Source organism: Talaromyces rugulosus, chromosome III (genome assembly GCF_013368755.1).
Source record: "Talaromyces rugulosus chromosome III, complete sequence".
NCBI lineage: Eukaryota > Fungi > Ascomycota > Eurotiomycetes > Eurotiales > Trichocomaceae > Talaromyces > Talaromyces rugulosus.
The window spans coordinates 2,679,342-2,693,424 of NC_049563.1; the positions used below are offsets into that span (position 1 = coordinate 2,679,342).

At 50.6% G+C, this 14,083-nt stretch overlaps 5 protein-coding genes across 5 annotated transcripts; 2 read left to right on the forward strand and 3 right to left on the reverse strand.

Moving 5' to 3' along the window:
* Window positions 1-222: 222 nt before the first annotated feature.
* TRUGW13939_05782 (uncharacterized protein) lies at window positions 223-1,746 on the reverse strand (the record flags this gene model as incomplete). The annotated part of the gene is made up of 2 exons (XM_035488940.1): window positions 223-1,607; window positions 1,671-1,746. The coding sequence occupies 2 exons, from the start codon at window positions 1,744-1,746 to the stop codon at window positions 223-225; spliced, it is 1,461 nt and encodes a 486-aa protein (XP_035344833.1).
* Window positions 1,747-3,284: 1,538 nt separating this feature from the next.
* TRUGW13939_05783 (uncharacterized protein) lies at window positions 3,285-3,618 on the reverse strand (the record flags this gene model as incomplete). Its single annotated transcript, XM_035488941.1, has 2 exons — window positions 3,285-3,377; window positions 3,439-3,618. The coding sequence occupies 2 exons, from the start codon at window positions 3,616-3,618 to the stop codon at window positions 3,285-3,287; spliced, it is 273 nt and encodes a 90-aa protein (XP_035344834.1).
* A 1,384-nt stretch (window positions 3,619-5,002) lies between these two features.
* On the forward strand, window positions 5,003-7,851 carry TRUGW13939_05784 (uncharacterized protein; the record flags this gene model as incomplete). The annotated part of the gene is made up of 7 exons (XM_035488942.1): window positions 5,003-5,183; window positions 5,255-5,400; window positions 5,489-5,601; window positions 5,664-5,911; window positions 5,976-6,177; window positions 6,238-6,836; window positions 6,893-7,851. The coding sequence occupies 7 exons, from the start codon at window positions 5,003-5,005 to the stop codon at window positions 7,849-7,851; spliced, it is 2,448 nt and encodes an 815-aa protein (XP_035344835.1).
* A 530-nt stretch (window positions 7,852-8,381) lies between these two features.
* Window positions 8,382-10,042, reverse strand: TRUGW13939_05785 (uncharacterized protein; the record flags this gene model as incomplete). Its single annotated transcript, XM_035488943.1, has 4 exons — window positions 8,382-9,202; window positions 9,257-9,554; window positions 9,608-9,748; window positions 9,812-10,042. The coding sequence occupies 4 exons, from the start codon at window positions 10,040-10,042 to the stop codon at window positions 8,382-8,384; spliced, it is 1,491 nt and encodes a 496-aa protein (XP_035344836.1).
* A 565-nt stretch (window positions 10,043-10,607) lies between these two features.
* On the forward strand, window positions 10,608-13,692 carry TRUGW13939_05786 (uncharacterized protein; the record flags this gene model as incomplete). Its single annotated transcript, XM_035488944.1, has 5 exons — window positions 10,608-10,786; window positions 10,864-11,061; window positions 11,127-11,347; window positions 11,410-11,754; window positions 11,804-13,692. The coding sequence occupies 5 exons, from the start codon at window positions 10,608-10,610 to the stop codon at window positions 13,690-13,692; spliced, it is 2,832 nt and encodes a 943-aa protein (XP_035344837.1).
* Between the last annotated feature and the right edge of the window lie 391 nt (window positions 13,693-14,083).

Here is a 14,083-nt window from a genome sequence, read left to right on the forward strand (position 1 = left end):
AACAAGTTTATAACAAACAAAGCAACAGTAAAGAAACAACAACGTAATATAGCAAAAAAAAAGCAGCTTGCAAGCTTTATCTGGTATCTAAAATCACGTTATCATCATCTCTCATCAAGGTCATTATGACGGAGCGGGAGGTGGTGGTAAGGTGCCATGAAGGAACCATCTTTTGCACTAAAAAGGAATGGCTAAAGAATGGCCATTGCCCTTCATGGGAGCTTAGTTTGCCCAAGGTGGCTGCGAAAAGGGGTTTTCGGCAGCAGGGGCGGGCATCGAGGGCGGAATAGATGTGTTGAAGATGTTTGCCGCCCAAAACATGTCATTCAAATCGTTTTGGGACGGGTCCATCTCCAGACCAGCAGTAGTAGTAGGTTCGCTGGTGGGATAGGCAGCAGGTGCCGGTGGCATTGAGTAACTTTGCTGCGGCGCAGACAAAGCCTTGGACTCCATGGCCATGCTAGCCTGGAGCTGTTGTTCGAGAACAGCAGTCGATTCGTTGGCGGACTTGAGGAAATCGTCTATACTGATTGACTCCAAGTTGTTCGACGATAGTAGCTGGGCCTGCGGCAAGTCTGCAAATGACGAAGCAGAGCTGACCCGGTACTGATCGACGTCGGAACGGTCACTGACGCTGTGCAGGTCATGGAGGTCGTTGCTCGACGCGCCTAGGCTCGGAAGGGGCCCAAAGTCATCAACTTCAGAAATGTCTCCAGACGAAGACGCGGTCAGGCCAGGATAGCTGGGGTTGCTTATGTTGTTCAAATCGAAACTGGCGTACGATGGGGCTTGGCTGACCGTTGTCGCCACCCCGGTCGACGACAGCGGAAAGCTCGACCAATCGACTGGCGGAGCGTTGAAAGCAGAGAGGTCGGTATCGGGCGATGCTAGCCATGGGTCTTGACATGGCTCTTGGAAAAACGAGCTCAGCGAATCCGTCGACGGGTTGGTGGTACCGAATGCGGTAAAAGAACTGAGATCAAGAGGAGGAATCTGAGTGTTGATCTGCTCTGGCGCGGCCATGGCGCCCATCACGGGAGAGCTATGCTCAGATTTGACCTGTCGAGGCGCAAATTGGCTGTCGGACTCGAGATCGACAGTGTAAGGCGACTTGATATCTGCGGTTTGGCTGAGAGTGAGCGGTAGGTAGTCTGCGGACCGCTGGGCTAACTCGGATGTTCCGTGGATGGTGTGGTGTCGTGGGATGGTATAAGGCAGACCACATTTGTGAGCCATATCGTTGTGTTTGTGCATTGGCTTGTGGTGACCATCTCGGAAGACGGTCAAAGTGCTCTCGGATTTGGTTGACGTCAGGCGAGGTTTGCGCATCTCCGTCACAGCAGGAGAGGGAGCGGGAGGAAGACCAGTTTCGGGGACGGGGTCCAGGTGCTGCTCCAACTTCAAGGCGCAGGTGCAGCGTTGGCCGTGGACGCAGCGACACTTGTGCTCGCCCATCTCGTGTTCCAGGTGACCGGCGACATAGTGGTCCTTCTTCTTGTCCCCGCAGTCGCACTTGGCGTGAGTTGTTCTGGACTTGCGCAGGCCGCGGCAGTGAGGGCATTGGGAGACTGGCCGGCCCTTTTTGTTGATGTGAACGAGGCTCCGATCTAGAAGAATCAGTACGTTGAACAGATATGAGGTGGCTTGGGGGGGGGGGGGGGGGGGCATACCACTGTGGTGACAGCCGCTGACTCGGTGACCCCGGACGCAAGCTTCACAAGCCCACTTCTCGCCGTCAATCAACATGGCCGCGGAAACTATAAAACACACATGCGACTCTGCGCGAAAGTATATACTGAAAGTAACAGGACAGGGTCAAGCGGTACGGAAGGGGGTGTCAACGCGAGGTGGTGACACAGCCAGACGGGTGGGTGCATGGGACGACAATAGAAAGGCAATGCCAGACGTTGTCTTTTTTTTTTTTTTTTTCTTATTTGAAAAAGGGTACTTCTTGTTTGAATAGTAACAAGAAATAAAACACCCAATTGCAAGAATTGAAGGAATTTGTTGCGGGGAGCACACACGGGTGACACGACAACGAGGGTAGAGTGGAGAGGGAGCGCAGCGACGCGGTGGAAAAGGAAGAAAAAGCAGAAAGCAAAGAGACAAAAGCAACAGAGCCCTATGCACCGCTTGGCGCCGGCCGCGAGACAGGACACCAAAGACCGGTAGTGGCGGCCAAAACAGGGGGAAACAAGGACACTTTTTGGAGTGTGTTCATGCGGCAAAGAACATGGAGGAAGAGAAGAAGGGGAGAAGAAAAGAGCGAGCGGGAGCGAGTGTGGGAAGCGCCTCAAAAGGGCTGCTGCGGTGGGCGGGGGCGAAGGGCACTGCCCAGGCGGGCATAGCGTGGCTTTAGCCGTATGTGGCCTGGTGGCGGCTAGCCCTGAACTGGAGGGTTCTTTTACTCTTTTACTATTATTATTTATTACTCCATACACTTCATAGTTCATACAGGGTGTGGCAATGGGATTCTCAGTCGAGCCCTTGGAGACGTACCGTTATTGCATACCTGTCTGTACTTACACACACCCAGTACTGGCCGGGCTCGAGGACCCAGCACTTCGTACCTCGTACGTAGCTGCTATGGCCTCCGCCACGCTGGGCATCCCGATTAGGAAAGCTTCCAGAAGGAACATGGGGGCCTTCTAGGCGGCGCTAGACGGGCAGCCAGCGCCCGCGATTGGCCGAATCGCCAGGCCACACCCGCCGAGTTGCCTTATTGGGGCATGTGGGTCCCGGTGAGCCTGAATCAGGACACGGAGTGGGGCCGATCGTCACGCTGCATGTCATTTTCTGCCGTACCTACAAGAACATGTCTGAGCTGAAGGGGTACGGACTACGGAGTGCGTTTTCAGGCAATAATAACAATACTACGTACTACTGTCTGCGCCGCCGCCGCCTGTGCCTCGCCAAGATATTCCAAGACCCCCCTTTTTTCTTTGTCAGGCATCCTCTTTTCAATGCCTGCAGCCTGACGTGGAGCGGCGTCGATCTGGGCGGGAAAAGACGGCCGCTATGGGTAAAACCGCGATTGCGGGATAGCGTCACGGGGTAGACTCGGGTCGCGCCGAGTGCATACGTATCATGTATGTGCGTACTGGGCTATAGAATATGTCGTTGAACCTATTCCTGTATTGAAACCCTACTTTTGGTTATCTTCCCATGAGATTGTCCTTTGCATTCAAATCTCTAGCTTCTCTGGAGGAAACTCCTGGGTGTCGCCCACCGGTTCACTGACCATGTACCGTACAAACAGGTCTATCGGGGCCGTCTCATAGCTGTCAAACTCGAACAAAGGGCTTTGGCGGACGATCGCCATCATGATAGCCCTCGATAATCTTTACATGATGACCCATAAAGGAGAAGAGCATGATCTATATAACAAGAAAAATATTAGAATATGAGGGGGTTCACGAGCATGGGAATCTGACGTACGGGGATAATTATATGTTTCTGTAGCTTGGCCCACTCCATACGAGTCTTGAGGGCAGCTAGAATCACAAGGACGTCTCCCTTCAGAAGCCTTTCATCTCCGGCCACATTGTGCTTCACGGCAAGCATGATATGCGGCTTCTTGGCGGCATCGTCTCTTCTGGTCCAATAGCCACCATGCATGTAACAAGTACTGAGTGGATAATCGGCATAGGACGGATCGATGACCTGTTCTTCGAACTCTCTAAATTCATTGAGGAAAGAGAAAAAAAAAAACATTAGCCACTGTACTGTTACTAGAGAGAAGATAACTTACTCTCGAAACAGCCATCCCTTGGAGTTTCCAAGGCCAATTGGGAAATCATGTTCACCTTTTGGTATGCCATGTCTTTTCTGTGCCGTTTGAAAGCCATGTGAGGCTCAGAAGGAAACCATCCGAGTAGCAGCTAAAAGATGCGGGTATCTCCCCCCCCTCCTTCAGCTTCAATTTGAGGCCATTTGTTCAAACAGAATTGTCGATATTGTCAACCAAAGGAGCCCCGCTGAGCTCTTCCTCGGGCAATGGGCTGAAAAACGATGGCTCTCGTGATCTAGAGACTTTTCCCGTGGGTTCAACTTGAAGTGGAAGTGGCGTTATCGCTTGAATTTGGAGGAAGGGGGCTGGGACTTTCCTCACATCTTCGTATAGTTGATGAATCTTGTCCTTCACTTGATTTCTTTTTTCAGAAGGACTCAAGCAGGGCATGTTGAGTAGTGCATATTTAGATGGTGAATTAAGTAAAAGAACTAAAACGATGGGAAGAATGAAAGATGTAACCCCGCCCGATGACGATGACGGTGACGATGGCGAACGCTGACCGCAAAACAAACCCAAACAGACTCAAACAAACCGAGTAAACACATTCAACAAAGAAAACTATTCACGGCATGGAGGAGAGCAAGTTGCAGTCAATCTGCCATTCCAGTTGCAACACATCGTTCAACCTAGAATACTACTCGAAAAGGCTATTGTAGGGTTATCTAGATTCAAGGGAACCATTATTGGCAAAAAGAATAATGGCCTTTTTAGAATCCAGGCATACAGCCCACGGCCCTCACAAACGCCTATTTATTAAATAATTAATTGATGTTGTCGGCGAGATGAAACCTACTGTTGTGTACTTCGGAGGCTGGAGAATAGGATAATCCGCCGGCACGGAGGCGGCCTTTCTTTTCTACGCGATGAACCAGCGCAAATGCAACTAGTAACTTAACTACGTAGTCGATCTGATGTCTGGGGAAAGCTTCAGCGTTGTAGATGTCGCAGCCAGCTTCGTGTGCAGCGGCATGCTGAGTGCGCGCGCGCTAAGCCATGCCCGCGCAGAATGGAAGTTGTTAGCCTGTAGATAGAAAAGGGAAGAAAATCCTCGCCGTTTGGGTTTTTTCCTCCTTCCTCTTTCTTTCCCCATCATCGCCCCGTGCCCGCCAGCATCATCATCAACACTGGAGCTTTTTGCTCCTGCGCTCAATTCTATCCAGCTCTGTCTGTTTTCCCCGTGATTCGCGAACGAATAAAAAATTAAAAAAAATGAACTCGCGCGAACAGTCGGATCTGCCTCCGGCGCCTTCGTACCCCTCCCCGAACCCGGCGCAAGTCGGCCAAGGTGCCATGTACTACGGCGGTCGCCAGCTCACAGCTGATGAAATTCTCTCTGCTGAGCTCTCGCGCGATGCGACCGGAGGAAATCTTGCAGATGGGCCGAATAATGGTATGCGTCGCGTGTGATAGAATCGCTCGCTGCTCTCTTGAAGCTAATCCGTCGCGTCTTTTCCATTACAGACCAACAACACAACAACGCATTCGGTTTCCCTCCCAACCAGCAAGTCGGTGTCGATCCAAACCACGATCTGAGCTATGGCGACCAAAGCGCTCGGCGGAAGCGGTCGAAAGTGTCGCGCGCCTGTGATGAATGCAGGCGGAAGAAGGTGAGAGAGCTCGTCCCGTCGCGTCGTCGTCGTCGTCCCCGTCGTCGTCGCCTCAACGCGCAGAAATTAACACAGCCGACGTGGATAGGTTCGCTGCGATGCTACTTCAGAGTCCGGCGTCGAAACATGTTCCAATTGCCGTCGTCTCGGTGCTGCCTGTCAATTCAGCCGGGTGCCCATGAAGCGAGGGCCTAGCAAAGGGTAGGTGGATTGAATTACGTCGCAGAGGCCGGCCTTGCTGATGGTTATTTCTTCTTCTTCAGTTATATAAAGGAGCTGGCAGAACGTTTGAACACATTGGAGTCGCAGATGCAACCGCCGTTGACGCATCAGGATATGCAGTATCAGGGCATGAACGAGGTCTCGTCTCCTCGTGGCTACCATGAATTCTCTCCCCCAATGGATGCGAGTCTTCTGGGGCGCAAGCGGACCTTTTCGATGAGCGAAGGAATTCATGGCCTGTCTATGCCGCAATCTGCGCTCACCTCTCGCAGCCAACCGCCAACTGTCGGTATGTGACATTTCTTCAAACTCCTGCTCTTCTCGCAGTTCTCACGTTGACATTTTGTGACCAGGAGAGACTACGGCCAATCTTCCAGAAAGCTATCCACTGTTCAATATAAATCTTGCGCAGAACAAGATGTCCGGGCCGTACTGGAACGAGACCCAGGACCTAGCTACAAATACCTTGCCCGTTGACTCGGTTGTTGGATCTTTGTCCCAGCCGGCGAACGAAACCACGATACCGCAGTCAGTGGATGAAGGCTCTTTGAAGACGTATGTTTTCCTTACAATAACTAGCTCATAAAGAGGGATTTAGTCTGACAAACATTATAGGTACTACGAAAAGATTCACCCTATACTCCCCATTCTTCCCAACTCAAAGGAACGGTTCCTTGAGATTCTTCACCAGTGCAATAGGCAGTTACAGGAGGTCTTTTCACATGCATTGTATGCTGTCACGCAAACCAACCTCAACCGGGTGATAACCACTTTTCAAGAGGTGAATTCCATAAACACCGCAATTGACCTGGTTTCTTCGCATCTCCGGGACCCTCACAACTTGCGGACTTTGCCAGTAAACTTTGTGTGGACACAAACGCTGTGCTTTCTGGTCATCAACTGTGACAAGCATGGCGGCCCAGAAAACTTACACGGAAAGTATGGTCTTGCGAAGCAAACGCTCGTTGACCATCTTTCCGGCTTGGCCTACAAACTCTCCAAACAGTTTGAGCAAAACCGGGACCCGTTTCCTGACCTTCAAGATGCAGATTCCGACGCCAACATTGCTCGTCGTGGATGGTTTGCTGCAAGCATTCTATGCCGGTGGAGCCATGTTGGGGCGGGGGAGCGAGATGTCATGGAAGACGACCTTCAAGACATCGATCTTCCTTCTGATCCGAAGTTTATGGGATTTGCGGCATTCCAGCTTGCTGGTAAGTACACACCTATTTTTTTAAACTATGAAATTGTATCTGACAGTAAAATCCAGCCTACTCTAGTGAGTTGACTTCAGCTCTCCGCCTTATCGAGATCGACCCCGATGTTCTTTCGGTGAATCCACGGTTCAAGAAGATGTCCCGGTCTCTTCTGTTTCACATGCTCAAGTCTGTGCTGAGTGTCGAACAACGCCTGGACGCGGTCGATCGAATGACCACCCCGCCCGGATACATGGAGGCCCTGGGCCCACAGGTTTACTGGACCATCAACCTCTTCATCACCCGCCCTCTGTACGTGTTTGCGCCGTACGAGGTTATACATTCTGCCGAAGCCCTCGTCAAGGAACTGCACAAGGATGTGCCAACACGCCTACCCTCGCCCATTGACATTTACTCCTTGGCTCTAGCCACTTTGACCCTGCTGGAAGCATCGAAAATCCCGCTGTGCGCCGAGTTTTGCTGGGAGCTCCTCGCCAACATCGAGCAGGTCCTCGATCGTCGTGCGCAAAATTCGGCGTTGGCTGGCGAGTTTGAAGATCTCTTTTCCACTCCCCAGTGGGACCGCCAGCTTCGGCTGTGGATTGAGGCTGAGAAGCCTCAGCATGGTGACGCTACAGGACAAAACTCGTCCTCCTCTGCCAACAACAACAATACAACCACAACCAACAACACAACCACAACCGCTTCGGGCAACAACTCTACCGCCCACCAAGCACCCCTCGTCGGCCCCAACGAGCAACGATCTCTACAACATCTCGCCGACCTAGCCGTCGGCGGCGGCGGTGGTGCTGGTGGTGGTCCATCATCCCCTCCCTCGCCATCCGGCAAGTTCAACATTGACGCATCCGCAGAAGGCCTACCCACAACCTCATCTGCCGCCGATCTGGGCGCATCTCACGGCGTTGGAGTAGTCGGCGGTGCAAACGGTCAAAACGGGCTTGTCGATTTCAGTCTGGCTTTGCGGAGGGGGTTTATGAATGTTTTGAGTCTTCCGCCTGTACCACGTCACTAAAACCTTGTTTTTTTTCTTCTGTTGTACTTGGGTTCGCTGGGAAAATGGAAAACTTTTTTTTCTCGTTTTTTTTTTTGGAAGTGGGTTATGTATGTACCTACCTCTTTGGGGGGGGTCTGTGGGCTGTATTTGTATTATTACTATTATTTTTTGTTGTTGTTCTCTTTTCTTATTTTTATCCTCGACTTTGAAACTTGTGTGTACACTTAAGGAAAGGGCGCTTTGGTGGGTTTTAAACATTGATTAATCTAGAGGTTTTTTTTTTATTTTTTTTATTTGCTCAGTATTAAGAACGAAACGAAATATAATGGACTTTTCAAAGTTATTTTCGATTCTGGTGTCATCACGTGGGAAAACGCTGAATTAAAATAAAAATCCTCGCTGTTGACTCTGGGCTATATGTATATAGGTATATATAGGTATGTATAAATATTTTCTGAAAAAGATTTAAATCTCAAATCCAGACACAGCCGCCCCCCAGATAGATCAGATCAAATCAAATAAAATATAACACAGCAGAAACGGAAATATCATGTTCCAAAGGCAATTCGCTGCCACACGCGCTCGACGTCTTGACACAGAGCTCGGAACCCGTCGTCTTCGAGTTGTTGGCATACCCAGTTGCTGACGAGCTGGGAGCGCTCTGATTCGGGTGTCGCCAGGAATGTGGACAGGTCTGCTGAGGATATGGGTATTCCTTGCGATGCTGCTCTGACATTTTGCATCTCCACTGGTGGTTGGTGATGGGATGTAGGTGGGTTGTCGAGAGCAGATGAAGTCGCAACAGGTAAGGATCCTGTCGTCGTTCCATTCTGTTGTGTTCTGCCATTAATAGGACTAGATGCTGGAAATATGGAAGTGGTGAGAAGTGGAGAAGAGGCGGATGCTGCTTCCAAGGACGGATTCTGCTTTTCTTTATTTGGATTCCATTGCCTATCCTCCAGTTCTAGACGAAGCTGGCGGGCGGGGGAGCTCGTTGCCGGGACCGTTACTTTTGACTGGGCTGTATGTGGTCGTGGCGATGCACAATTCACGCCGGAGCCATCATTGGGGTTTTTGGGAGGCTTTGGAGCTGGTTCTGGCCACTTTGTAAACCGGTTTGCCGGTTGTCGATTGAACAAGGGGCTTGGTCGTGGCCCAGGTTTGGAAAACGGGAGGTCTCTCTTCGGTGGCAGTACTTGATTGAGAACTTGAGTGTCGTACGCTGGTGAGGTGATCGGCCGTTCTTGTTCATTGCTTGCGTACTCTGCGCTTGGTGTAATTGTGCGTTCCCTCGGGAGGTCCTTGTGAGAGTCGTCTGGGCCGCGGCCATTTGCATATAGACGCGATGAAATTGAACTGGGAGAGGAGGCTGATAGTGTATAGTTAGCATGGCTCCTATATGTAGAACAGATGGTCTGAATACCATTGACAGGCTGTCTGTCCGTCGTTGTTCCAAGCGTTGTATGGCTTCTTGATAACCCCTGATTCCACGAGTGACTGTCCGTCGGTGCCGCAAAACGTTGGCTCCAGTCATTACTAGTGCTGATCATTGTTGCAGCCGGAGTTAGTATTCTTGAAGAGGAAGAGTCTGGTCTCAAACTGGCTGAGCGCGAAGGATGCTCGCCGGAGGACTCGCTGAAGGGGCAGTTGATCTCCCTCAATATTTCCAAAACTTCACGATAGTCGCGACTGGAGGAGAACTTGAGTTGAAAACGACGCAGCTGTTTCTTGTATTAGTATTCATTGTTTTCACCCTTTGAGTTGGACAACAAACCTGTTCTCTGCCGAAAGGATACCGGACGGCCAAACAGGGATCCTTGATAATAATAGCAACTGATGGTTTGGTGTTCCTCGCATGTTTCGAAATGGCCTGCTGAGTGGCTTCGCGGGCCAATGAATTCAGATCAAGGTCTTCCTATGCGGTTGTTAATACTCTCTCCCCAGCTACATTGACAATATCATTCTAGATGAGGTGTACCAGGTTCTCGTGCGCGCGAATTACTCGAAGACGCAATTTTTGCTGGATAGAGCTGATTCCTGACGCAGATGAAGTGTCTTTCTCAAAAAGAACGTTCAGGTCGCTTGAATGCAAGTGCGTCCAGTTGACCGGCCCATGCTGGTCGGCCAGAGACTCAGCATACGAGTACTTGGCTAGGGGGAATTGCGCTATCACGTTTGACTGCTGCAGCTGGCTTCTTAGGCTAGACATGACTGTAGATGTTCAAGTATAGTTGAAGTTGGTTTTGTCTAACAACAGGAGTTGCGAGGTGTGTGTATGTTCCAAGACCAAGATGGCAGACAGGGAAGTCACGCCGGTGGCCCGCCAGACAGCAGCAGCCATGGGAGCCACTACTACGTTATTGTTCTTTTCTTCTTCTTCTTCTGCTAATAGGAGTAATATACCAGGCTCATCTGAGTCATTTTGTGTGTACAGAGCAACGCCGATACACAGGGTATAAGAATATCAGATCGTGCCTGAATTCGGTGCCTGAAAACCCAGGCAGCCAGCGCCTATAAAAACCAGTCACTATTGTATGCCTTCTTCCTCATCTCCTGACAGCGTATTCACGCCCCAACAGAACCAAGTGATGTTGCTTTCTTCCATCGATTTTCCATCACAAACCTGAAGCTGGCAAGCTCGCTGTCAGTGATATTTACTTCAGTCTATCACTGTTTATTGCCGCCTATCTCCACGTGACTTAACATCACAGTGAACTCTCAGTGAACTCTTTTGTCTTAGCGCCCATCCACGTGATCTCTCCACACCAGGCGCGATGGCTGCTGATCTTAGAGCTGTGCATCCAGAGCACAGTGCAGAGGCTCAGGTTCAGGCACAGGAAGCACTCTTTTCCACACCTTCCCCAGCTGCTGCTGGTGCACCGCCAGTTGATCCGGTTTTCAGTTCCTTGGAGAACTTCCTCGAGGCACTCAGCGACTTTTGTGTCGCAAGGGGGTACGTCTAACTAGCTTTGTTTGGTGGTCCTTTTTTCGCGATATCTGGAACTGACTCTTGCTTGTTGTTTTGCTTAGTGCCGCCCCGACACAGGCCTTACTTGTGTGCGATAAAACATTCACCTCCCAAGAAATATTCGAGCTGTTCAAGGCAATTGCTGCGGAGGGTGGTTTCGAGAAAATCTCGCCAGCCAAGTGGGACAGTGTTTGCGCGGGCGTGGGAGTAGACGAGCACCTTCGCGAGCCATTGAAAGAGGAATACACAAACCGTCTACTGTATGCATTTACTGTTCAGCGTGGTTTGCGGCGCTCTCTCTTTGCTGACACACGTGTGCATATAGGTCTTTTGACAAACACGTCCACGACGCTCCTCGCTGCAATCGTCCCAAGCCTCCGACACCGCGGCATACTAGGTCCAAGAGCTTCTGCGAGAAAATTCTTGCTCAGCGTCCTCAAATCGAATCCCTCGTCAGTCGCCATTTCCCCGGTGCCTCTGCCGAGCCATTCTTTTCCTTGTATTGCGAAAAAGACGACATGGCCTCCACACGCTCCTCCCTTCGTGGTCAGTTAGAAACCTTTTATAACTTCCCCCTCTCAAAATACCCCGTACCTAACAATCAACAGAGGGCCTCCGTCAGGCACCCAGAATAAACCAACCATTCATACCAGACACTGCACCGGTGCGCCAAACACGTTCTGGTACCAACGGGCCCAGTACGCTCCCGGGAACTCCTGGCCAGACACCGAATTCTCACTACGCTGGGATTGATGGCTCTAGCATGTCTGGCGGCCAGTTCAACATTGATCAGTTCGAGGGAAAAGACAACAAACAAGTGCCAATGTCGACCCGTGATGTGGCCACCCCTGGCAATAAGCCTGATCTGTTTGCCAATTCGACCTCGAAGGACTCGAAGCAACCTGATTTCTACGACTTTTACTACCCGTTGACATACCTAGAAGTTCCAAGATGTAAGAAATCCGTCCCTTTCAGAACAATTACATACTGACATCCTTTTAGCTACAAGCATCTACAAGCGTGTGCACTTTGGCCTCCAGTCCGGTTTACGAGAAGAAGTAGACTTTTCTTTGTATCACCTTGTTCAGATGTCGAATCAGCGTGGAGACAAATTTAGATTCGAAGGATTTCCACTACTCATGGAGACGCTGATGGAAAAGGCTATCGAAATCACCGAGCTGTGCACCGGAATCAAATGGGAACTGGAGCGTGACCAGTACAAATGGCCTGAGAAGAGACACCGTCCCAACGTTCTCAACACCTTGTGGGGCACTCATGACATCCTGGACCGTATCAGCAAATTGCCTATTATTCTTCCGGATGACACGCTCGAGACAGACGAATTCTGCCATCATCTTCAGAACATCAAAGATGCCACATTGGTCTTACGCAATATGTGCATGCTGCCCGAAAATGCCGTGTTCATATCTAGCTTCGCAAAGGGGCTTCTCCGTGATTTCCTCTGTATTATGCTCAACACACCCAAGCAGTCACGGCTCAACGAATTGAGGAATGACGCCCTCGACATTGCCGAAGAGGTCACAAAATATCTTCCCACCGCTATTGACGACCCGTTGCGCGTAAGCCTTTACCGCTACATCAACTCGGATGATCGTGCCCATGTGATTCGAGCTTTGTGGGCGATCACCCATTTCTCAACAGAGCTCGAAGGTGTTCAAAACAATGCGATGATGGGTGTTTCACACGATCATTTGGTTCACCTCTTCTCCTACACATTGCTCAAACCAGACCCAGAGCTCTTGAACGGCGCAATGGATTTTTGGTACCAGTTCACTCTGATTCCCGAGAATGTCACGCGTCTCGTTGATGTCGTTAACCTGAAAACCGTCTTTGTGCCCAGACTGATAGCGTTGCTTTCGTATGAGGCACAGCTGGACTCCAACGAAACCGTTCTGCAAGAAGAGAAGATTGCTCCACCCCCCAGCACAATCCCCAAAGTGCCATCGGAGCTTCTTAAAGAACTTATGGAACTATCTGAACCTGAACGTAGCTCCAAATGGCTGCGCTGTTGTTTTGTCGAAGACCCAGATTGCGAGATTACGCAGATCGCACTGTGGCAGGCATACCAGACTCGATTTGTTAATCCTCAACAGCCCAATAGTGGGGTTCTGCCTGCAGCTGAGTTTATCAAAAACGTGAGCACTACATTCACCAACGCCCAGGCCCAGGTTGTCCCAATCCCCGGTGCAGTCGCCGGCTCTAGTGGACCGACAACTAGGTTCATCATCAAGGGTATCCGTCCTCTGGAAACGGCACTGACGTTTGATAAATGGCCCTATCTCTACTGTAAGTGGATTACTGGTGGTAATAGTCAGGCTGTGCAGCACTGTGACCGTGCATTCTCTAAGCCAGAGGATCTTCGTTCCCATGTGTTTGAGGATCACATGAGTCTTCAGCCTAGCGACCAGCCAGGACACTACAAACTCGAAAAAGCTAGCGAGCCCATTCACAAGTGCCTCTGGAACAACTGCCCTAAGATCAAGCGCGTCGGACCAAGCGCTGATACCTCTATGGTTGTTGAGCACGTCGCATCGGCACATCTCCCCCAGCCTCGTGATCCCAATGCTCAGCCTCCAACCCACGAACGCCAGATTCTCCAGCCGCGTATAGTGCGTCGCTGGGACTACTGGAACACGCCAACCAATCCCAAGGGCGAACCGGTTGGTGTTGCGTACAAGGCATGCCTAGTGCTGCGCAATCTGGCGTGGAACCTGCCCAACGAGAAATCGGAAAAACACGGCAACATGTCACTCAGAAAGTCTGTGTTCCTTAGTCGGCGCGCTGCCATCATCAATGCTTGGGACATCAATCGCAGCCTGCGCCTTGCATTGACAGATCTCCTTTTGATCACCGAGAATTTCGACGACTAGGAAGCTCGACTTGACAATGAGTTATCGCTGATGGCACGAAACGTACATTTCATTTCCTTTATACTTTTATTACGCCAACGTTTTATGTTTTTTTCGTTTTCAGATATCAGGCTTGCCAGGAGGTCACAGCCAATATTTTCTCTCTCTTTTATCTTCCAGAACCAACAGATTCACCGCAAGGCTGTTTTTGAAGTTTTGGGAAGCCAAAAAATTACCATCGGATTTCTTCTTTTCTTTTTTTTCTACGCGGCGGCCCCAAAAGCAAGGGGGTCTAATTTTCGACTCATGCCGACTCAGGTCAGGGTGTGTGTGTATGGTCGGTCTCATGATTTCTGGAGTTAATAGGTTCATCCGAGAGGTTGGGGCGCAGAGGCAGGGTAGACCTGCGGCG